The sequence below is a fragment of the Neolamprologus multifasciatus genome, chromosome 7 (genome assembly GCF_963576455.1).
Source record: "Neolamprologus multifasciatus chromosome 7, fNeoMul1.2, whole genome shotgun sequence".
In the NCBI taxonomy this organism is placed as follows: Eukaryota; Metazoa; Chordata; class Actinopteri; order Cichliformes; family Cichlidae; genus Neolamprologus; species Neolamprologus multifasciatus.
In genome coordinates, this window is record NC_140445.1 from 27,847,178 (window position 1) to 27,871,687 (window position 24,510).

Genomic DNA, 24,510 nt, shown 5'->3' on the forward strand with positions numbered 1-24,510 from the left:
TAAACACATATATCTACATGTTAGCATGTAGACTTTAAGTTTAAGATTAGTGGAAGGGTTAGTGTTAGGAGGTTTCAGATAGAGTCTCCAGGAAATGACCTCAGTAAATGTAATTCCCCATGAGGTGATGGGAACACAACCGAGCATGTGTGTGTGTGCGCGCGCGCGCGTGTGTGCGTGTGTGTGTGTGTGTGTGTGTGTACCTGGTCCACAGACAGTGGACTTAATGCCAGTCTGTTCCAGAGCAGGAACTCTGTTGACTGCACCCTCAATATTTTGCATAAAGACATCCCAGTCCAGATCGAACAGGCTGAAGGAGAACTTATCAGACACCTGGGAAATATTAAAAATAAAAAATAAAAAAAATAAAAGGCACACTGATAATAAATGACTGGCTTACTTCCAATAACCTTGAAACCTTGAGTAACCTTAAAATAACAGCACACATTTACTTTCTCTCTTTTACCCCTAAAACACACCAATTTTGAAACTAATTTTCACACTGAAAATAACGAGTTCTGTTTGAGGAAGAAACCAAATCTCATAAATAGGGACCACATCTAATTAGAAAAATTGAATTGAAGAAATGAGCAGTAAAACAAGCACTGAATAATGGTGCATTTTAATATTTTTCCTTTTCTTTGTGTGTCTTTGTAGACTACAGTCAGCACTACTACTGTGATGTTCAATGCTGATGTACCACCACAGTGCCAGTGTCAAAAATACTGCTGTGCTCTTTTATCCTCTTCATATGTGACTGGAGAAATCAAGGCTGCAGCCACAACACATCCTGTAGCATCTGTTAAATCAGCTCTTCCTCAACCCCGGAAACATCTGTCAAATCAGCCCTTCCTCTCATCTCAGTATCTTGTCCAAGCTTTAATTTGCTCCAATCTGGAGTTCTGTAACGCCCTCCTTTTCAGCCACACCAAAATCCAGCCTTTAACTCCTACAACTAATGGCCAGCAGCACAGACGACCCCCCACTCCCCACCTTCCCATCAAACACTAATCTGGCTGACTCAGGGCACTCAAAGTGGAAAGTCCAGCACACCAGAGCTGTCCAGCAATTTTATCAGTCACGTATTTCTCTCTCAATTCCTGCCCTGATTCACTCTTTCATCTACTTTTATTTTACTTTCCTCAATTTCTTAAATTATGTAACAGACATGCCTAAACAAAAACAAAACAAAAAAGCACTGGATAACCCGCTTTCTAAAATGTTGAACATAAGTGATTAAGTTAGATAGATGGTTATGGTCTACAGTCAAGTACAGAGGACGTACTGAAGGAAATTCCTTTGGCTTCACAATTACCATCTGCTGTGACACTCTCAGCTTCGATTAAGACTTTAATGTCATATGGATGCCCAAGCTGACAGTAGCTGCTTTCATGTGAACAAAGAGTTCTGCACTATTACCGGGCATTGACACTCAACTGGGGTATCTGAGAAGCAGATACCTTTGTCCTAGGCACCACACTTCTCCCAATCCTTCCCAAGCCATCAATCTAGCTCATCTTCAATCACTCCGCTTCTTCTATTCTCCACGTCTCCTTGCTAATTCTCCTTTCGGTATCTATTCTTTCTTCTTCCACTTGCTTTAAGACATCAAAGCTGCTGCAGAACGAGAACAAAGAAGCTGCTTCCGCTCAAAGAAATCCTCTAATATGTAAAAACCACTGAGGAGTCTGCAGACAGGCAACCAGCCAGCCAGAAGGACAGAAAGCCAGGAAGTTAGGTTGACAGGCAAAAAGATATTATCGGTGACCTGCAGAAAATGTCTAATGGCTTTCATTACTTCTGAATAGTATAAAAGACCAAAGTCTTAAAGAAAAAAAACAGGCATAAATCAAGAAGGAATGCATGACGAGTGAAAAGTTTTAAGTATCTAATGCATAAATGCATGCCACCAAACCTCCTGCCAGCCCACTTAACAAACTGCTCTAAAAACCTGTCCTTGAGAGAAAGTACAAATCCATTAAGACCAAGACCACCTGTCAGTTCAAAGGCTCTTAAAAAGATCAATCTCCAAAGTCAAACTCTCTCTAAAGTCGGTCTTTGCATGGAACATGCAACTGCTTGCACAATGACTTTTTCTAGTTGCCAAAGTGTTGTTCGAATAATTAGTCTTCAGAGCCTCTTGCAGTTCCTTTTACAGATGTACTTTGATTTTAATGTTCCAATAAAACAAATTTCACCCCAAGCGGAGCTAAAAATACAATGTTTGTCTTTTGTGCTAAAAGAATGAGTATGAGGTAATTAAAATCCAATAGACTTATCCCCTCTTGAGCACTGTGCACATTAGAAATAAAATATATGTGGAGTGTGGGCAATAAGACTTGCAACAGTTTTATTAATGGATACAAATATAGGACTAGTTTTTTTTCTTTCTAAGTATTGTTTTCTGTATAAACTTTCTAGAGAAAAATAAACTTTCCAAAAGTGTCAGCGTTTGATCCCTTTTTTGCACAAGCGAGTTTCATTATTTGCATCAAGGTTAATAAACTTCGCCTTCACGTAAGTGACCTGAAGGCACTGGATTTGATGATTTGATGAAGTCATCCAACAAAAGCCACAGATTCCAACAGAACTTGGGGGAAAAAAATGAATCCTGTTCTTTCCCTACTGGGTATACTATACCTACTCATGTGCCTCCAGAAGCATCATAAACACAGTTTGTTGCTCTTTCCTTTTATAATGGCTACTCAAGTTTTTATACTTAAAGTCCAACATTTGTAGCTTTGTGTCTTTACAGAAAGATGATAAGAGAATTGATATTTGTCTGTCATATTAAAAACCTATAAAGTCGACCCAGTAGGCTGTAGGAATATTTAAACAGAACCAGATTAGCGGCTTACTGTTGTTCTGTGTTCAGGCTAAGCACACATAAACATCCTGAATCCAGCTTCCTAGACAAACAACTAAAACAGTTATAAATAAAAAATTAGGATACATATATTTAAACCAAGTCTGAGCATCCTGCAAATTATGGGAGAAATAGCAAAATTGGAGTGTAAAAAGATGTGATCATAAAGAATGGAAGAAAACTGTAACTGTTCTTAAAGTACCTCAGTCTTAATGCTAAGCTATGCAAGATGGTCACAAACTATCAGTCTTTATATCAGTTTTTTGGAATAAAACAAATAACAATTTCCCCTGAATGTTAAATATTTTTTACAGTTTTCCTTTAAAATTAACACACACACACGCACGCACACACACTCACACACACACTGTTTTGACTGCTGTTATGAATACAGTTTGACCTCCAAACTAATACAGCAGAAAGTAATAGACAAGGTAAATAAGAGATGAGGTCAAAATGACACAGAGAGTAAGAAGTATATAAACTAGATGAGAGTTTATTCAGATTCCTAATTAAAGTATTTGATTTTTTTTTGTCGAGCAAAGCTAAATCTTTTATCACAGCACTCACTGAAACTAATAGAAAGAGAATATGACAATTAACCTCAGGATGACATTCAAGCTTACCTCATCCCAGAAGATGGGGTTTCTTTCATAACCGCCCACAGACAGAGCGTCACCTTGAAGGCGCAGGTACACTGACGCATCATGGTCCCTGACATTTGGCATGTTCTGGGAAGATGAAAGTGAACGGATCAAAACACAAAGGAATGAGAACACAATCAGTTAAGGACCGTTTTTATGAAAAAAAAAAAGTAATAATTTTATTACCAAATAGTTGTTTAAATTCTCCAAGTTCATAAAAATCTACAAAGCCAGGGCCTCAAAAGTTATCTAAAAAATTCCTAACGGTAACAGCTAATTCAAATAGTCCATCCATTGAGCGATTTTCTTCATCGCACATCCAATTCAGGGTCACAAGAGCTCAGGGATGGATGGGATAGGCTCCAGAGACTGAAATCCCAAAGGCTGTCTAAAGCAGCGGTCCCCAACCTTTTTTGCGCCACGGACCGGTTTATGCCCGACAATATTTTCACGGACCAGCCTTTAAGGTGTCACGGATAAATACAACAAAATAAAACTAGTACCGGTACCGAAAAAAAGATTTATCCATAACACACAAGACCCAGGAAAACCGAGTTAACGATAAAAACAATAACAAAATAACGCTGAAAACCGATAAAAACCCTGAAAACCATACATTTCACACCTAAGCCTCAACTCTCGTGGCCCGGCACCAAACGACTCACGGACCGGTGCCGGGCCGAGGCCCGGGGATTGGGGACCGTTGGTCTAAAGCTATTCATAAAAATTTTAAATTGCTAATAATTTCTTTATGTTCTAAAGGAAAATGGAAAACAGGTGCAGTGACTTATTGAAACATGGACAAGAGTGAGTTTCCTTGTCATTCTAAAAAACACGAAGCTGCTGCCACAATCTTCCCAGATGATACTGCATGGTGGATTCAAGTGCAATTATAATTCCATACATTTTGACAACATCCCCAATACCACTCGCTGAAATGCGAGCCTCCAATTTGTTTTAGAGATGGATGTAGACACTTACTTTTGTCTCTCTGTCCTGACTTCTTCTGTACCTGCTGACAGCAATTTGTCATCACTCCATAAGCTCTGTTGCCTCTGATTTTTGGTCCTGTTCCTGTTTAATTTGGCATACCTCAACCTTTTCTCCCAATTTCCCTTCTTTAACAATGGCTTCTTGACAGCCAAACTTCCACTGAGACTATTTCTGATGAGGCTTCGGTGAACTAAAGGGTTAGATGCATCTCTCAGGTCCTGTGTCAAGTCTTTGCTGGATATTTCCTACTTCTTAAGTACATGACTTTCAGATACTGCTCATCTCCTGTAGATAGTTTTGGCCTCCTCTTCACCAATTTTTAAGAATACACTGCACATTATGTCAGCATTTGCCAGGTTTTCAGCTTATAGCTTTTTGGGAATCATCTTGTTGGTGCCAAAAATACAGTTTAATTCCTATCAAAATGTTATCTTTGGCATTTTATGGATTTCATGACCTCATGTGTTCTTGCAACAGGCTGCTAAGAACAAAGCACCTAAAGATACAATTTAAAATGTGTCTTTGCTAAATTGTCTAATATATGTGGACACAATACTGGTTAATCCCTAGAGTTTGATACCTTTTTAATGCTTGAGTGATTAAGTGGGTTCAGTTGGTTAAGTGGCTTAAAAAAGAAGGAAAAAAATCTGGAAATAGTCAGAAGGACTGGATTAAAAAAAGAATGAAAAACCAGTCAAGATTTTTTTTAAATGTCTGAAAATCCTTCAGACAGTCTGGAGAGCTATTGCTCAAGACTACCTTAAATAATTATAATAAAGTCTGGTTCCTTGGAAGCCGAATATAAAGACAAGTGCACTTTTGTTTAGCGCTACATTTTTATAAGATGTTAAGAGCTGTACAAAAGGGGCATCACAACATGGGACTAAAAAACAGCCTTAAAAATGTTTACAGCAGCAGTCGTCAATGACTTATCTTAATAAACCAAAACATTTCTTTATGCATCACAGCTATGGAACTCCAAAGTGTTCAAAATTAAATAAATTAATAGGTCATGATGAAATAAATAACTATGTGAATAAATAAGACACAGATATGTAATGTGAGAATGATATTGTGAAATAATGGAACACATTTTGAAAAAAATGCTCATTATTGTGAAATATATTGCATTCTGCTATATAAATTTACTTATTATTGTGAAATATTATTTCATGGTCATTATTTTTTCACAATAATAGAGATTATTCCTGAGGCATTTTATTTATTTCCAGACGTTTTTATTCCAAAATGACCTATTTTCAAAGTCAGTCTTTATTTCAAAATCCCGTTTTTCCCAATGGCCTATTTATTTTATAATGCGACTTTTCAGCAGAATGACTTTGTCTGTCAATCAATGTAAGTGGGCTGGACCTTTGCACCAGCACCGTGTTCGTTTGGAAGGAAGAACTGTCTTCAAATGTTGGTCGTCCACGTCTTGAAATCCCAGTGCAGCACTCAGGACTTTAGTGCTGTCCGGGATAACCATCGGGGTAATTGCCGATATGTGTTCTGTGTCTCCGAGCACAATTAGGAAAATGACGGAGGAAGGCCTAAGGTAAGTTTATGCTGTAACTGAGCACCTGTGTGATTCTGTACACAGCATTGTTTAGATCAGACGTTCCCAAAGTGTGGGGCCCGCCCCCTAGGGGGGGCGCAGAGCCATTGCAGGGGGGGCGCGGCATGAAAAGGGAAAAAAAACCCAACAACAACAACGCTTGGACACTGCTAGCACGGGCGCCCACGCAAACGCAAAGCAGGAGATGAAGCATAGCTGAATATGTTTCCAAACCAACTTCATTCTAAGCCAAAGACTAGAAAATATGGTGAAGCATATCTTCCCTTTGGTTTCACCTGCACAAGTGCCAAGGTAGGTCTTCCCTGCAGAATTGGTTTTCCCTTCGTTGGGAGCAGCGCTGGGCTGTTTAAATCACGGACAAACAGTATCCCACATTCTTGATTTGTATTTCACAAACACTTGTTGTAATGACTAACTACTCCTGACATTTTGGAAATGTTAGCTCTTTATACAGTAAAGTTACAGCGGGATACAAATAACATCAGGTCGTTCCTGCCACAATTTGTTCTCTCGGTTCAAATCACGGACAAACAGCATCCAACAGTTGTTTATGTTTTTGAACCCATTTTGCAGAGGGATTTTTTGAAAAATGTATTGATAGCAATGTTGAACATTATTACACAGGGAAAAAAACAACTACATGTAAAATAATTACACCGTGACGCCTCTGCCTTTCTAAATGGAGGGACAGTAACTGTGTGTATATGTAAGTGTGTAAAACCTGCAGATAGTCAGATTAACAGTATTTCGTCTCTATCTGCCATTCTGCAATTCATCTCATGTAAACAATAACGTGCACACAGCGTGACGTGAAAAAAGGCACATACCTTTGATGTTGCATGACGAACTCTGTATTCCTCGTCCACACGTAACCACAAAAAAGGAGTTTTAAAAAATCTCCGTTCTCGGTGATTCGAAACGCCGTTTCAAAAATACCCATGTAGGTGTGGACGTAGCGTAAAAGAGTTAGTAGTTTATTTTCTTACTACCTGTAATTTATTGCAGATTACTTGTATTTGCTTAATTGTTTACTAAATGTTTGAGGTGTAAAATAAACCGCAATGGAGCAAAATATGGGTCTGTGTGGTTGGAGGATGTGTTCGTGCGTGCGTGCGTGCGTGCGTGCGTGTGTGCGCACGCGCGAGGGGGGCGCGAACGTTTTTCTTGTAAAACAAGGGGGGCCCAGCAAAAAAAGTTTGGGAACCACTGGTTTAGATGTTGACCTTAATTATGACGTTTGACAATGAAATATTATCGCTTACTTTTTTTTTTTTTTTTGTTACTGTCTAAACTAAGTGGGGCAGCTGCGGCTAAAGCTATCGGCACAATCTCGGCGTTGAGACACGTTTAGCCGGTGAGTAGACCCACCAGCTTTCCACAGTCTACTTACTTATCACATCTTGTTAGCAGTGTTGGGGAGTAACTGAATACATGTACCGCCGTTACGTATTTAAAATACAAAATATGAGTAACTGTATTCTGTTACAGTTACCGTTTAAAAAGGTGGTATTTAGAATACAGTTACTTTGTTGAAATAAATGGATTACACGGCAGTACTTCCCTGTTTCATATTGTCGCGGGTCAGGACTGTTTGGGTTTTGTTTGACAGCTACGTTCTGTTGTTCCAGGCGGCAGCGTTACGGTTGCCATGGTTACAGGGTGACACTCTCTCTCTCTGTGTTTCCTGGGTGAGAGAGCGCCTTTTTGTTGTTGTTGTGCTAAGCTAATAGGCAGAATGCTACAGGTATAGCTCTAAAGAACGTAGCATCATAGGCAGTGTAGTCCGTGCTGCAGGGAGAATGGACTGCCATACCCGTTATGTGTCTGTGAGCGAGGGAGGGAGAAAAAGGAAAAGTACGAGCTATCATCGAGCAAAAACGGGAGCTGGAAGCATGTAAATATAATAATAACCACTGCAGCCAAGAAGAGTGCCTGACAGCCCAGTTGTAAGTAAGCTATTAAGACTCGACTGTACACCGTGTTCGTGTTTTCCTCCAAAAACAATAAGTTCCATTGGAGCAGCCTTTCAACGCCTCTCTCTATGTCTGCAAGCAAAGTTGACCCAGACAACAAAGTAAAGCTATTTTTCAGCTAGGAGCCCGACACAGAACCCGCCGTATTAGCCAGAGGTCCCTTTACTACGGTTCGGAGCCGCGGACCTTCAGTAACAGTAATAAATCGCAGCAATAGTACATTCACGTAGTTGTAAACAGCATGATAATATATTAAGTAATCCAAAGTATTCAGAATACGTTACTCTCATTGGGTAACGTAACGGAATACGTTACAGAATACATTTTGGGGCATGTATTCTGTATTCTGTAATGGAATACATTTTAAAAGTAACCTTCCCAACACTGCTTGTTAGACAACAGGGTCATTAGTGGTTTAAATAGTACATAGTTGAATGTTTCATTGCTGTTTGCAGTTGATTGTTCTCTGATAACGCATAACAAAGTTGATGTTAAATAGCGAGTTTATTGAAATGGTTTTGTCTATTACAGCAGCGTTTTAAATATCATACTTTCTCTGGTGTCTTCAGTAAAGCTAAAACAAGAATACATTTACATCCTTGGTTCTTTCAGTATTAATTGGAAAACTTTGAGATTTGCTTTTATATGAAAATATGAAAAAATGTTTTATGTGCAGAAAATCTGATAGGTATTCCTCTATTGGAGATGTGGATTTGGATTCAAAAGTGCTGGACATTCAGCGTCATCACCCAAATGCCGACTGCAGAATGATGATGGGACATCTACGATCCAGAGGCATATACATTCAAAGTAAGTTGATATTGTTAAAATATACAAACACCAGTTTCTGGCCTGGAAAGCACGTGTCAGTGTGGCCTTGATGTGATATTTTAATGTAGGCATCAAAAATGACTAGCATGTTCTTATCATTGTTATGCAGTTATGTTCCTGTTTGAACCAGTCTGTACACGATTCTCTCTCCTCACTAAATCTGTACAGCATCTGGATACTTACCTGACACAATAAAGATCTGTCCCATAAGCATTACAGTGTTTACAATACTGTCACGGTTCTGGGTCCGTTGGACCCAGTATTTTGAGTTTATTATGTTTTGGTTTAATTTTGCATCATGGATTGTTTTCTTGTTCTCTTGTTGTGATTGTAATGATTATTATTATTAGAGTTTTGTTTCTGTTATCCATGTTTTAGGAATTGTGGTTTCATGTATAGTTCAGTTCCATTTGTCATTTTCTGTCTCTCTGTGTTGAGTCAGTGGCTGTGTCCCATTTCAGGGTCTGCATGCTTGAAGTACGCATTTTAAGTGCGGTTACGTCACCGCCACGCGACGACGGCTGTCCCAATTCGAAGTGTACTTCAAATGCATACTCCAAATGCGCCGTCGATTTCCCCAAATATCAAGCGTGGTCCGGTGCATGCTTCGTGGTCCCATATATCCCACAATTCATAGCGCGGCGGTGGGTGTGGATAATTTTGCCGCAAGAAGGGAGCGGCCGAAGAGTGAACTGTCAAAAGCAAGTACTGAATATGACGTCACTTATTCATGTGCGAATATTTAATAATGAAGAACATTAAAACATTGCTGCTGGCCACATGCCGGCAAACTTGGTTTTAAAGCCTCTACTTCTAAATATATATATAGTCGACCTTAATCTTACAGAGAATCTGATGATTTTATGGATAATTAAAGTCAGTCATATATCCACAAACAAAACAAGCTGAAAGTCAGTGATATATACACGCCTTGAGGCGGCTTTTGTTGTGATTTGGCACTATATAAATAAAATTGAATTGAATTGAATTGAATATATACACACACACACACACACACACACATATATAATAATTATTATTATTATATATAATAATAATAAAAGTAATAATAATCTGACAATACTATAATATTGGCCATATGATATTTTCATTACCATAGTGAGATCACTTTAGTCTCATGAACAACAACACCTAATTATTATTTACTAGCTAATCTTAAATAACTGTTCAGTACAGAAATGAAGCCCTTGAATCATGTTTTACAGTCCTGTGGTCTCAGCCTCAGATACTCAACTAATCAAAGTGATGTCATGACAAAAATGAATGACCAACAAAACATTTTTATCCTTCATTTCTGTCACACAAAGTTGTATGAAACGTGTCTCGCGGTTAGTATCATGGTTGCTAGGCAACCTGAACAGCGCGACGAAGCATATACCGTCCCTCTGCTGCCCTCAGGCGAATGTATGGCTATTCACCCTATGCAGCGAGCTTAACATAAGAGGAGATGGTTCCAGGAACGACAGGACACATCGCTTTGTCTTTGTGTCTTTAACTGAAGACCCTTTAAATGGGACCCATAGTCCCATTTCACAAGCCTCTCACTTCCGCACTTCTCGTACTTATAGTACGCACCGTACGTAGTACGCGTAGTGCGCGTACTTCAAGCGTGCAGACCCTGAAATGGGACACAGCTTACGTCTCTGAGTTGTGATTCATGTTTCCTGTTTTATTGTGAAAGTCTTTGTCTTATGGTAGTGTGTGCAGCTTTGTTCCCCCTGTCTCATTAGCCCTGATCTCTCCCAGCTGTGTCTCCCCGCCTGTTGCCGATTCCCTCGTTACTACCTTGTGTATATAAGCCCTGTGTTTTCCCGTGCTTGGTGTCGCGTCGTACCCTCAGAATTATGCCTGTGTGTTCAGTTCTCAGTGTCATTGTTCAGTTCATGTTTTCGTATATCACCAGCAATAAAGCTAAGGTTCTCAGTTTCAATTCAGTCTCAGAGTCTCGCATTTGGATCCTCCTCTCCATCCGCCTGCACACAGAGCCCTGACAAATACAGTCTTTTTGTAGTTGTTAGTACCAAGACATGATCTGTTTGTTAATCAGGATTTCGACTGATGGATTCAATGAGACGAGTCAATCCAGAAGGGGTCAAGATGCGACGGTTATCTATTAAGACTACAAGACGTTTTCAGTACAGTGTATCAGCAGCAAATCACCTTTGGCATATAGATGGAAATCAGCATTGAGCGCCTGTGGAAGGATGTATATGAAAACATCTTCACCCAGCTGGAGATTCAAGGACTGCTCAACCCTGGTGAAAAAATTCACTTGTTTGCTCTGCACAGATGCTTTTTGCATCACATTCAACATCATCTTCAGTCATTCCAGGAAGCATGGAGTCAGCACGGACTCAGAAAAGCAAACAACCATTCACCCCTGCACCTCTGGTTGCTGCACAGAAAGGAGGGACAAGATTTGTCACAGGCACATGACTATTTGATCCATATTTGTTCTTGTATGTAAAACTCTGCTATCTGTAGTTGAGATGAGTTTATTTCTACTGTGCTAGTTGGTGTACCAAATATTTCTCCTGAAAGTGGAAATGTCTCCCAAGCCATTCTCTCCTTTTATTCCATCTGTCAGGTATAGATGGCAATACTTTAAACAAAGTTAAATTTGTTATACCTGAAGAGAACCAATCCTGACCTAGAATGGGTGAATGAATAATTAGTTGGTAGCCAAATCCTAAGCAACTCACATAGGCCCTGACAAACTCAATAAGTCCATCTAGCAACAGCTGCAGGAAACACCTCTTCAGTTTAGATTTAAAACATGTGCATGCTCTTTCAGGTTGATGAGGATTATGGTGTGGACTGGACAGGACCACATAATCACCGCCCATCAAATGAGATCACCATTCCTGAGATTCAGCTCCCACGTGCACTGAATGAATGAGACCCTGCTGTGCTACCAAACAACAACGTTTCACTCAGTCAAGCTTTGGATGCCTACTGTGAAACTGTTCAGTCACTCAAACTTATGTTTGATACCACACCTTAACTCTTCAAAGTAAACAGGTGCAATATGTTCACACCCTATTTCTTGCATAACCATACTTCAAAATCACTTGTAGAAAGACACTATCACATTTAATCAGTTTCTATGTCAGGAGAATTTTATTTTTTTTTAAATTTCTACATCTATGGCTTTGTAGCTAATACTGACTCAAAACAGCATAACCAATTTCATTTTCAACAAAACCGTGAGTGGCTATAAAACAGGATTTGTTTTATACAGCTGTCACTTTAATGATATTCATTTCTTGGTTGGATATACAGTACATGTCAACTCTGAGCAGATTTAATACAATGAACACAGTACAGTAGTGTAACATCTTAATTCCAATAATTTATTCTACATGACTTTTTTTGTACCAGTTTATAATGTACAGTGAACAACTGATTTTGATATCTGAACTGTTTATCAGTTTATATATATAAAAAAAAAAGCCACAAATGCTCACCTGTACTGTGCATTTTTCCCTGTCAAGTGTATTAAAAGGAATTAGAACTCACTAGATGGCCCGTTTCTTTGATGCAAGAAAGAAGAAATGGTCTAATCTTACCATGTGGTTATGGAATCAATCCTAAACCAGACCAAAACCTGAGTCAGTAGAGTTGAGACACACCTGAATGTCCATTAGAGATGACTCATAGGTACAGTAGTGTGCAGGAAGACGTAGTACTTCAAAACAAGTGGAAGACTTTGGAAGACTGCTGTTGACCACTTCCACAGTCATTTCTCTCTGCAAGACTTGCCATCCTGTCCAAAACTTGATGAGGGCTTTTCGTTGTGCACAAGATGCTGCAACAGAAGATTGTTTTAAACAATAATGACATCCTATATTCATTATTTTGAATTGTTTATGGAGAAATACCATAAAAGATGACCACTTACATACAGGGCACCATACATTTTTGCCCCACTCAAATTGCTGTTATAGATATTTTTATGTTAACAAAGCTAAAAGTAGTCTACATACAATTCTAGTGCAACTGATAATGCCACCACTCAGTTTTTTTATGTATTGCATGGAGGCAGTATGGAGCAAATAACAAAACAAAATTACACTATAGTGTACTTTGTTAATGACCCAAGATCACTGGACTGTATGTAATTTACCAAAGTATAATCAGAGAAAACCAATGGCAAAATACCTATCGCAGCAGACTTACCATTTTCAATGAAGGACCGAAGGTAGCCTGCCACTCTGCATTTATCCTCGAGAGCATTCCTCTTCTTCCTCATCTTCATCTTCTGTGGCAGGCCACAGTCATTTTATAGCTTTACTTATCTTGTAGTCTTAAGAGCATCAGCAACATTAGGTGTATTTTTATTAAATGTAACCCAGCTGTTCAACTAACCCAAGCATACAAAATATTATATTGGTGTTTTGTGTCAACAATTAATGTTCATCCTTCATAAATTAACCAAATACCTTTACTAGTCAGATGTTAAAAGATGTGACCTGACCTTAACTCACAACAGGGAGCAGTCTCTGATTCCCTTGGTAAGAAAAGAGGAATGTTTGATCTCTCTCTGTCAGAAACGGCCATACCATGGTCTCCTTAAGCCCTTTCCTCAGCTGCTTGACTTGACGACTTGTTCATGTTATGACCTACAACGGTGAGACCAAACCAAAACTGAAGTTGGCTTCCGTAAAGTGACACACACTTTAAATGTTAAATACTTAAAGAACATCCACTATACTAGTTTTAAAACCATTTTCAAATTATACCCACTTACAAAATCACTACGTTGAACTAAAATTGCTTTCTTTTCTTTCACATAGATTACTTGTCTTCCATATTAGCAGAGAAGATAAGCCACTTTAAAACAGTCATGAATAACTATTACCTACAACAATGTAAAGAGTAATACAGACATTAACCCAGAAGACAATTATTTTCTCTTACCTAATTTATAGAATTCTTTGCTATGATAAAAACAGTATTAAAAAAAAATCTGTGACTGAACTGATTAAAAAGCTCATTTTTGGCAGACAGACAGACTAACTGAGCAGTAATAACATATCGTTACTTACCCTGAACAGCGTTTCGTGGAGTGGAGCTAGCTGTGATAGCGTTAGCATTTGCTAACGTTAACACTGTGCGGTTGTGATGAGAACTTGGACCAGGGACCACTTCATCGCCAGTACACTGCTGCAATACTCTCCCAAACTGAGGTGAAGACGTACAATCTAAGCGGTTAGCAAGTTCTCTGAGTAACTCAGAAAGGGACTTGTTTCCTGCAGCCATGCCCTTCACAAGAATTGATACACCTGTAACGTTATTCGCGCCCAGTGTTTTGCATTTATCGGTGCCTTAAGTTTATTTTGAGCTACATACTGCCGCCAGCTGCATAGGAGACGCATTGCACCATTAAACCTAAATCGACGATTCATGTGCTATTACTTATGTCTGAGAAAAGGAGCAACCAATCACACAACTGGCTCCGCCCTGTCTTTCTTGATTGACAGACAAAGTCATTCTGCTGAAAAGTCGCATTATGAAATAAATAGACCATCGGGGAAAATGGGATTTTGAAATAAAGACTGACTTTGAAAAAAAAACAAAACATTTTGGAATATAAACGGCTGGAAATAAATAAAATGCCTCAAGAATAATCTCTGTTATTGTGAAAAATAATGACCATGAAATAATATTTCACAATAATAAGTACATTTATATAGCAGAATGTAATCTATTTCACAATAATGAACATTTTTTTCAAAATGTGTTCCATTATTTCACAATATCATTCTCACATTACATATCTGTGTCTTATTTATTCACATAGTTATTTATTTCATCATGACTTATTTATTTAATTTTGAACACTTTGGAGTTCCATACACACAGCATTGTGTCTAACATACCATGTAAACATTTTGTTGTGTTCTAATAAATATTTATGCAAAAATGTTCAATAAATAGTTACATTTTAGGTATGTTGTCTCATCTGTATTCACGTCACTATGGAGGTCTTTTCTACCCACCAACTGGTTTTCCGGGTAAAACCAAAATACCAGCGAACAAGCTGACATTTTAAAAACCGCTCACTCCAAATAACAAAAGCCAAACTGCTCATTTCCCCTCTCTTGTGCACTGGGTGCAGCTGCCAGCTTACTTCATGTGATCAATACTAAACACTGCACTACCTTCTGTCCTTCATGTATTCACACAATCTGGTATGGTTTCTTTTCCCCTTACTTTAAAGCCACCACAGCCTCCCAGGAGGTTACATGTCACACAAAGGCACACAGATGACATGAAATGTTTGACCTGACAAGTTGCACACTCTGGTGGGAACAGATTTCCTGACATCCAAGTGTGCGAGTGTGTCATTTTGTGTGTGGGCTGACGTCTGTGAACGTGATGTAGCAGTAATGCTGGTTAAGCTCCTCTTAAACTACATAATACAGGGGAGCTGACAGACCGCCTACAACCACCAGCCTCGAGAAGATGAGCACAGTCATGCATGTGTACACTAATTTAATCTAGCAGTCGTAAGACTTGCAATCACAGAGATACAGTGAATCATGTGAACATCTGTTATAAAGTATACACACACACGGGGGCTTCCCCGGTAGATGCAGGTTCACGTATCATCCCATTAATATAAAGATACACACAAATTATTCTGTTTACTTCTCTATTACAAATTATTGCAAACAATAAAACAACAGTCTGGGCCATCGAAGGCTGAAGATCTGTTTGGTCATAGTGCCCCCTACTGGTTATATAACCTTAATGCAGAAAGAATTACCCTCCTCCACCTTGAAAAACAGTTTATAAATTAGCCATTAAATACACCATCGTGCAACAGTTGCCACCAAGTAGCAGTGAAACAATACGATAATATGTCTGGTATTTATAAAAGGAAATGAGTTATTTGAAACATTCGCCCGCTTTTGGCAAACAATCTGTTGTTTTTCACATCAACTCTCATGAGAGTACGTCGCTGTGGTAACTAACCCCTGGGGGAAAGACTGTACAGCATACATCTTTAATGACTTCAAAAAAGGAAAGAGAACTTGGTGCACAAGTTTGAATTTAGTTTGGATGTTCTCTAATCCACACAGGGTAAAAAATACACATACATTTACTTAAATAAGTGGCGCTGAAGGTTTGACAATATCTTTTAACTTGACAAGGCCAGCACTCACCGCTCTTTCTTGGTCGGGATTCTCTAAGTTCTCAGATTGGCTTCACTGTGGACAGTGAGCTGGTGTTCCAGCAGTTTCCAGTTCACGACAGGGTTCCTGGGTTGTTCCTAAACACCCTTACCATTTTATTTTTTTTACCTGAGGGTGACAGCTTGGGTCTTATTCTAGGCCTCAGTGACACATGAGAAAAACTTTTACTTATGTACAAGTTGTGTTACTCTACAATTCTCTTTAGATCTTCACTGAGTTCCTTGGACTTTCCCATTATTTTGGGTATTAGTCAAACAAGTGAGTACTGTCAAACAAATCCACTTTATGCTGGTAAAGAGAAACTAACTTTTATAGTCAATCATGATCACTAATGAGAAGTTAATAGACCTTGGCCTTGCCAAGTTAAACGACATTGTAGAACCCTCAGCACCACTTAAAAGATTTAAGCGAGTGGATGCAAATATTTGAGCCTATATCCATACTTTACTGTGTGTGCATTAGAGAAAATGCTAAATAGATTTAAACTTCTATAGTTGCTCTCACACTGTTACACAACACCGGGGCTGTAGCTGAAAGAATACAAATTAAAGTATCCTATACACATCTAACTATTAATTTAACAGAGTAACATTTATAATCTATCAGATTTTCTCATGTTTTAATGACAGAGCACTGATATCCTGTTTACTTACAGTCAGTGTTTTTGGTCACTTTCCTTTCTGGGTTCACAGAGATTAAACTTATCAGTGTAGTAGATCATTTCCAGAAATACAGATTAAGGCACTTAAAACACATAAACACACACAGTACCTTTCCTCTCTGCACTGCAGCAGCTTTGTTGCTTACAGCCTGTACCATGCGTTTTACTTCTTCATACAGCATTTTGCTAAAATCGTAGTTTTCTCTTTCTGCTACCAGCAGACCTGTCCTTGTTTATGATTGGTCAGACGCCCCTTTCACATGAACACAATCCTAGCTAGACTCCAAAACCCTGGTTTAACTTTTCAAGTTGATAAACAGCTTTGTGTGCCCACTTATCCTGATTGCTTCACTATAATGTTGGCAAAGCCAAATAAAACATGTTGAACTTTCTTCATAGCACATTCCCCCGGAGAAGATTTGGTAAACCTATTAAAATCACAGTAACTTGGTTTGTAAAAAGGAAACTTTTTTAAAACAAATTTTTTTTTTTTAAAAATGTATTAAAATGAAACACCTCTTTTATTCAATGATGTCTTAGTAACACAACATTGTCAAATGCAGCATTTACTGCAAATAAGTTAAAAATGTAAACAAAACGTTAACTTTATATTTTGTAATATCATTTGGGACGTGGCTTCAGGAGGTACAACGGGTTGTCATTTTTCATACATCTTTACAATTTTTGTTTGTCATTTTGAATATTTATGATGTAAATCTGCAATGCTGCGACTTTAAGAGGTATCCTTCCTCGACTGCTTTTACGGACTTCTTCTTCGATCCTTTTTTGCCCTCCTGCTGAAGATTTTTTTAGGAAAGTGTTCCTCATTTAATCAAATGGTCTAAAGGCACGAAGGGATCTACAGGCTTGTAAAGCCTCTTGAGGCAATTTCTGACATTAGTTGAAATAAATATAGCATTGACTCCAGGAATGGTGGTCATACCTGTATGCCCTCAATTCTCTCTGTTACCACATAGGCATGATGCATAGCAATGAGAGGAACCTTGACTCCAGCCATTTCTCCCAGCTTGGTGGCCCACACACCTGCGGTAACACAGAAAGGCAAAAATGTCATAAACGTGTTACCTTTAACACCAAACAAATATCCTTAAAAGTTGTATGGATTTTTCTTTTCTCATTGTGATTTCAAGTTTACAGGATACAGTTACATCAGGAGAGCAGTTGCAGGTTACATAAAGACTGCTTTACACTGTGTTACATTTGTGGATTTGTCATCTTTGAAAAAGAAAGGCAGCAAACCTGCACAGTTCACCACACAAGGTGTCTCAATGGTTCCGTGTTGTGTCTCCACTGCCTTTACCCTCTTCACACCGATATCATCAGTTCGCACTTGAATGCCAGTTACAGGACAGTTTTCGATCACCTGACGTAAAGAATGGAAAACTGAAATGCTGTATGGACTTTTCTCCATGCAAGTACAATGCACAGGGAATCAGTCGAGTAATATTACAGACGTTTAGATGTCCGACTGAAGAAGCCTCGTATTTACTTATTACTACAGAGGAAAAGTAACGTAACATGTGAGTCATTTGTGCAAAGCTTGAGAATGTAGTGTAGTAGTTGGGCTGTTCACAATATAAAGACATGCTAAGTCAAAACTAAGCAAACAGTACATACAGTCTGCCATTTAATGATCAGTGCATTCAACAGTTTTCATATGTGATTTATTGAGATCTGGCAGGCGTAACATAACTGTCAAAGAAATGTAATTGCTGCTTTGCTTTTTAAAAATGTTTTTAAGACTTTACTTTTTGATCTATAAACTAGCCATTAGGCTGCTGTGCAATGTAGATGTATTCCAGTCTCATCTACTCAAAAACATGTACCTATAACATCAAAGTGCTGTGTGCCGCGCCTGTGTCTAACAGCCCTAGTCTACTGGACTACAGCAATTAATGTTTAGCTATTCACAGGGTTATGGCTTGGCTATCTGCAGAGCATATCTTATTTGGATAAGGGTGCTATTTTTGCACTGCAATATATCAAAAAATAAATAAATACAGTGGCTCAGAAAATGTGCACAAATGGCATGATAAGTCAAAAAAAACAAAAAAACAGTATTTGAAATAAAAGAAAACATAGCTTTTAAAGCTATTTGTATGGCTATAATATATATACACACACACACATAGATTGAAATCTATGGGTAGAAACAGAATAAAGCTGGCCATCAACTAAAGAGGCATTTAGCAGATCAGTAGACATTACCGTGGCTCCTCGGGCAGTGGCTGCCCTGGTCAAGGTTGTGCAGGTACCTGCAGGGTCCATGGTGCCGTCTTTTGGAACATACAGTGTTCCATAAAGATCATCGACATTCATCAGAGGATACAGGTCCTTCGTCTCAGCCGGTGAAAGGACATGGGACTCAATACCATAAACTTTACCCAGCTAGAAAAAAGAAAATGGGGAGATGACGTGTTCAATGTAAATATTACTTTAAAGGCACCTTTGTTCCAAATTCAAATAAGTGGTTAGAGAAAAATCTGCCATAATTTTAAATCATATCAAAGTCTTTATCTTCATGATAAAGCAAACAGAAAGACTCTTTTCAATACTGTAACTATAAGTTGAGTCTGTCGCTATGGCAGCATAGCGTTCTGCATTAGTTTTATAATATGCAAAGGGAACAGTAGTGTTGTTTGTGAACTTTGAAAATCTAATTAATTAATCTAACACACAATTAAGGTAAATTAAGTTTATTTTCTCTCGTGTACCTCATGTTAAGCAGTAAAAAAACTTTTTTAGAAAGCCCACAATCAATTTTACATTTAAAAGCCCCAAGGAGGAGCAGCAGTCGAATGTTTCATGAACTAGAGCGTTCCCTAAACACATCCTGTAGAGGCTATGTCTGTAGTGCACACATATTAAGCTGATATGTCTTGTTCTTTGGTGCTTGTGACTTCAGGATCCTTTACCTGAAGAATAGAATTATTTATGAGACATTACTCAGCAACAACTATCTCAGCTTCCAAAATATTTAGTACATTTACATGCATAAAAAAGATTTCCCTGTTGCAGATGGGTAAATGTGCATAAATGTATACATAAAATCAATCAAACTGATTTACAAACTCAAATACTTTGAAATGAAGCGTCCTTTTCTTGAAGCACTGTGAACTAAATAGAAAACAAACAATTTTGACTAAGGATAATATTTACTTTCATCTTGTCTAATTGCTGTCACAGAAGTACTTGCTCCATCTGAAGTCTTTGTGTGTTTGTGTGACTCCTTTGTATCCCAAAAAGTTAATTCTGTTCATTCGGATGCAGCGTTTTTAGCAGAATAAACGCTTCGTCACTCATCCAAGTTACTTCTTCAAGTCTCAGCTGAGCGGAGATTTCCCCAAACTTATAAACAGTTCACTTGCATAATGATTGAAATTAATGACTGAAACTAGCACCACTGACGAACATTGGGCTGTGAGGTCAGTTTCCTCATCATTAATATGAAAATTGTCATGAGCATTGATCAACAACAACTGATCAACAGACTGATCAATGAATACAAACACATTTTTAATGTGTTTTGCCTCTGTTTACCGAACAGCGCATCTATGCTTTCCTAATAATGTTCACAACCAACATGTCTCTGTCTTTACCGACATGAGGCGCTTGTACTCGTCAAGTCTTTGCTTGTTGGAAGCAATGAAGAGCCCTCCGTTCTGGATCCAGCCTGTATGGAGACCCGTCTCCTCCTCTAGGTCTTTGCTAATCACATTCCTGGTGTGGGCCAAGAGCTCTACCTCAACATCACTGGGTCGCAGCTGCCACAGGAGGCCTAATAAACAGAGGGACACATGAGTGCAAAAAACTTAGTGGACATTAGTGAGCGTCTCGCACATCACGCACATGCAGGTGAACACACTTGATAATAATTACTACACAAAATTACCAAAGAGTGCTTAATTTACTCTTAAAACTTCTTATTAGAACGCTGCTATTAAAGTAGGATGTATAACTTCAGGCAAACACAGCTCTCTGTACTGTTACAGACTGTTACCTGCAGTATGCCAGGTGGTGCCAGCAGTCAGTCTGTCTCTCTCCAGTAGAACTACATTAGTCATTCCCATTTTGGCCAAGTGGTAAATGGTCTGACAGCCCAGGCTTCCTCCTCCAATCACCACCGCATCAGCTGACCTGAGGCAGGAGGAGGTATATGAAAAGACTAAAAAGGCTGATGCTACTCTTGACATATGAAGGTAACCAACCAGCCTGTGAGCTAGCACTAACTTATCAATTCACAAGTGCAACACAGTCCCTTTTTCTTTCCCCCTGCTTCCAATCTTTAAACTACAGCAACATAAAAACAGTATCAATAATGACCAATAACTCCTTTTTTTTATTAAACGAACAATAAACACTCTTGTTTTGATACCAACCTTTCCCAGTGCAAAGTATCAACAGAGCATCTATATTCTGTTCAGAACTTGTACATCACTGTGTCCATTCCTCCATGAACTAGTTTTTCTTCAAAACCAGTATTAATCCACCACTTCAACCATTAGATTAATCAGCTGTTTATGTATAAAGTCACTGCATATAATCTTAAGAATATATTTCTGAAAACATTCCCACACAATCCATTCAAAACCCAGTCTAACCTGGGTAATGGCTTAGTGGGTCCTGAGGAGGCTCCATCCTCCTGTTTGAGTGTCTTCTCGTAGGGAACACTCTTTTCCTTGGTGGGCTTCGAGCTGTAGGACCGAGTGCTTGTCCGGCACAGTGGAGAAAGAGGAGGCCTCACTGCTGAGAACACTCGCCAAACTGCACTCCCAAGGAAGGCCATGACCCCTGTGTGCAGTAAGACAACACAAAGGGACATAGTGATATGTCAGCTGTTTTAAGTTGCAACACTCAAGGTTTCAGAACAAAGTCATTATGTACAAAAACTCTTTTCTGAACTCTTTTCTGCTTGTTCTGGCTAGGATTATTTTTGGGGTTCTTTGCAACATTTTGTACCCAGTAAAAACCATAATAACTGAAAAATAAATGTAAATAACTTTATTATACTCAGGGGGATTTACGCAAATTTGCGCAGGGTTAGTAAATCTAGTGGGCAAGACTTGACGGATCGAGTATATAATGCTGGCGCCTTGCTTTAGTTCTATGGGGCGCCGTTTGTAAAGTGAAACATGCTGAAATTAACGGCAACATTTTTCCACATTTAGCTCAAAACCTTAGAAAAACATGTTTTTTCGAGTAATTTTTTACAACATTTAGTAAAATATTTGTAACTTTTCATCAAATGTTAAATCTAAATATTATATTTAAATCTAAATGTTAAATCTAAATGTTAAATGTTAAATGTAAATGTTTAGGCTAACATGCAAATTTATTGCACGGATCAGCGGAAATACCAAAATAAAAGCTTTCCGAAAACCTCCGGTGCAAAAGTGGAAAATGTGGAAAAATGTTGCCGTTAATTTCAGCATGTTTCACTTTACAAACGGCGCCCCATATAGTTCAGCCATGTGCAAACACCAATAGTTTGACCAGACAAGGATTTTGGAAAAAACACTTTGGGCACCTGGGCGCAAAAACGGCTGCACATTCACCACTAAATAACCCCGCACTTAATGCGTACTACAAAGCTTTTAGCGGGTAAATGTGCAATAACGTACAGAACGCGATGCACAGAATGCGCTCGCCTGGAAACGATAAGTCTCAAAATAAAAGAAACTACATAAGCAGTTGCAGGTAGTAACGTGGCGTGAAGTTCTGCGATCTCAAACAACGGAGCATGCAAATTACATAATGCAACAACTTTTGGAAGTACATTCATGTCGCACTTACGCTCGATTCCGCTTGTCCCAGATTGCCCCGGAAACACACTCGAGGAAAGAGCTAAGTAGTGAGAGGAGCTGCTTGCAGAATTAAGGGAGTGGATTTATGGGGAGAAACGGTCAAGTAGTTCCGCAGACCAACGAGCGACAGAACTGCTGTCGTGGCCCACAAGACACAGCTCAGTAGCTGTCAGATAAATGTGAGCTGCAGCGGTGCTAGACTGCAGTTGTAGTTCCTACCTTCACCCCGCCCCGCGGTTTGGCACACAACTAGAAAATAGATCAGTCAGACTAGTAAGTGGTGGAATTGAGCAACAACACATGACACTTTGGAAACGCCAGAAAAAGGTTAAGTACACTTGACCAAGTACCTCAAATGAGTAAGCAGGGGTTCGTGACTTAAACATAAGTATGCACAAAATACCTCCTATGTGAAAATATTCAAGAAAATATATAATGTGCCAAAAGAGAAACATTAATGTCAATTTGCTGTTTGTTCTGTTTGTTTGGTTCATAAATGTGTGGGTGTCTGTATTTCCGGGAGGCTAGTGTAACAGCTGCTATTGACAGCCCGATGATCAAATCAAGCAGAAGTAGGTCGTCACATATATGTTGAACATGTGGAGTTTGTCTGTGTGAGGCATTTCACTCAGTGTTGTGGGGATGTTGCAGTAGGACGGGGGAAGAAGAGACAAACGCTTTAAACCTCAAAAGAAGGCTCCTTGCCACACTGAATGATTCAAACTTAGGCTCCAGACCCCTGAGGCATGTGTAGTTGAAGCCTGCCAAGCTGACCTCATGATTCTCCACCTCCTAACCAGCAGCCAATGAAGTGCAGAGTTTAGGTCCCCTCCCGTGCCAGGAGGTTCTTTCTAGTTTATACAGCTATGAGCTAGACTGAAGCTAAGTATAGGAGCTGTTGCCAGCCCTGGTATCTTATGTTTAAGAATCTGAAACGAAGAAAGTGGACCACAGCTACCTTTGAACTTTGTAGATATCCTTAAACTAATTTTTTTATGTGGCTGAATAACAGTGTCTTAAGGACAGAGTGTTATGTCCACGTGTATTTGTGTGCACGCACATGTGTATGCTGCTATGCCAGCGCATGCAGCAGAACACTGAGCTGTAAGCACATAGATTGTATATTGTGGCTTCTCTTCTCTTCCTGTGGTACGTGGCAGAGTGTTCCAGAGAGAACCAGATAAACTACTGTATATGCAGACAGCTGGGGTGTGCTTAGAGGTAAATGTGTATGCTTTGATACAGACTTGGGTATCAAGTGCTGGTGTACTTAGAAAGACAGAAAGAAATACTTTATTGATCCCTAGGGGAAATTCTTTTTCGTTACAGTGCTCCATTATAAACAACCATTAACAAAGACAGACAATACACTAACTAAGAATAGCACAATATATACAGGCATATATATACACATAAAGCTCACTTATTAATAACAAACCTGAGTCAATAGCTAATAACTGTTACATGAAAAGACTGAGAAAATTTTTTTTACGTTTGTGTCAAGCCCTTCATTTTTAGAGTGCTCTCAAAAGTTATTTTCACAGCAGAGAGAAAGCTGTCCTTTACTGGTAACTTGTAAAGATGACAAAGAAATAAAAGGAGAAATTATCAGCTTTCATGGTGATATGCACATACATTTTTCAGTATCTTAGAAATGGCAGTGTTGAGTTGATTTCCCCCATTTTCAGCTGTGTAAGTTAACAACTGATTGACAAGTTGTTGTGGAAGTGTCTCACCCTTTTGCACACAGTGGCTGTGTCCCATTTCAGGGTCTGCACGCTTGAAGTACGCGCACTACGCGTACTACGTACGGTGCGTACTATAAGTACGAGAAGTGCGGAAGTGAGAGGCTTGTGAAATGGGACGGTATATGCTTCGTCGCGCTGTTCAGGTTGCCTAGCAACCATGATACTAACCG

The 24,510-nt window shown here is 39.0% G+C and overlaps 1 protein-coding gene and 1 long non-coding RNA gene across 3 annotated transcripts in view; one reads left to right on the plus strand and one right to left on the minus strand.

Annotated features, from left to right (window-relative positions):
* Positions 1-22,815, minus strand: part of sardh (sarcosine dehydrogenase) — a 50,428-nt gene extending 27,613 nt beyond the window's left edge. Inside the window, exons 1-9 of the mRNA XM_085164627.1 lie at positions 22,582-22,815; positions 21,390-21,579; positions 20,789-20,925; positions 20,388-20,566; positions 18,997-19,176; positions 18,028-18,151; positions 17,711-17,811; positions 3,493-3,597; positions 204-333 (exon numbers count right to left, since the gene is read on the minus strand). Of these exons, the coding sequence (XP_085020753.1) occupies positions 204-333; positions 3,493-3,597; positions 17,711-17,811; positions 18,028-18,151; positions 18,997-19,176; positions 20,388-20,566; positions 20,789-20,925; positions 21,390-21,574 (1,141 nt within the window). The 5' untranslated portion in view covers positions 21,575-21,579; positions 22,582-22,815. The remainder of the gene's footprint in view (positions 1-203; positions 334-3,492; positions 3,598-17,710; positions 17,812-18,027; positions 18,152-18,996; positions 19,177-20,387; positions 20,567-20,788; positions 20,926-21,389; positions 21,580-22,581) is intronic.
* LOC146514471 (uncharacterized) lies at positions 5,005-11,471 on the plus strand. 2 transcript variants are annotated; one of them, XR_014874840.1, is made up of 4 exons: positions 5,005-6,058; positions 7,376-7,433; positions 8,729-8,862; positions 10,952-11,471. It is a non-coding gene; the product is annotated as an uncharacterized LOC146514471 (long non-coding RNA). The 2 variants fall into 2 exon arrangements; XR_014874841.1 differs by having other exon boundaries at positions 8,741-8,862.
* Positions 22,816-24,510: the final 1,695 nt, after the last annotated feature.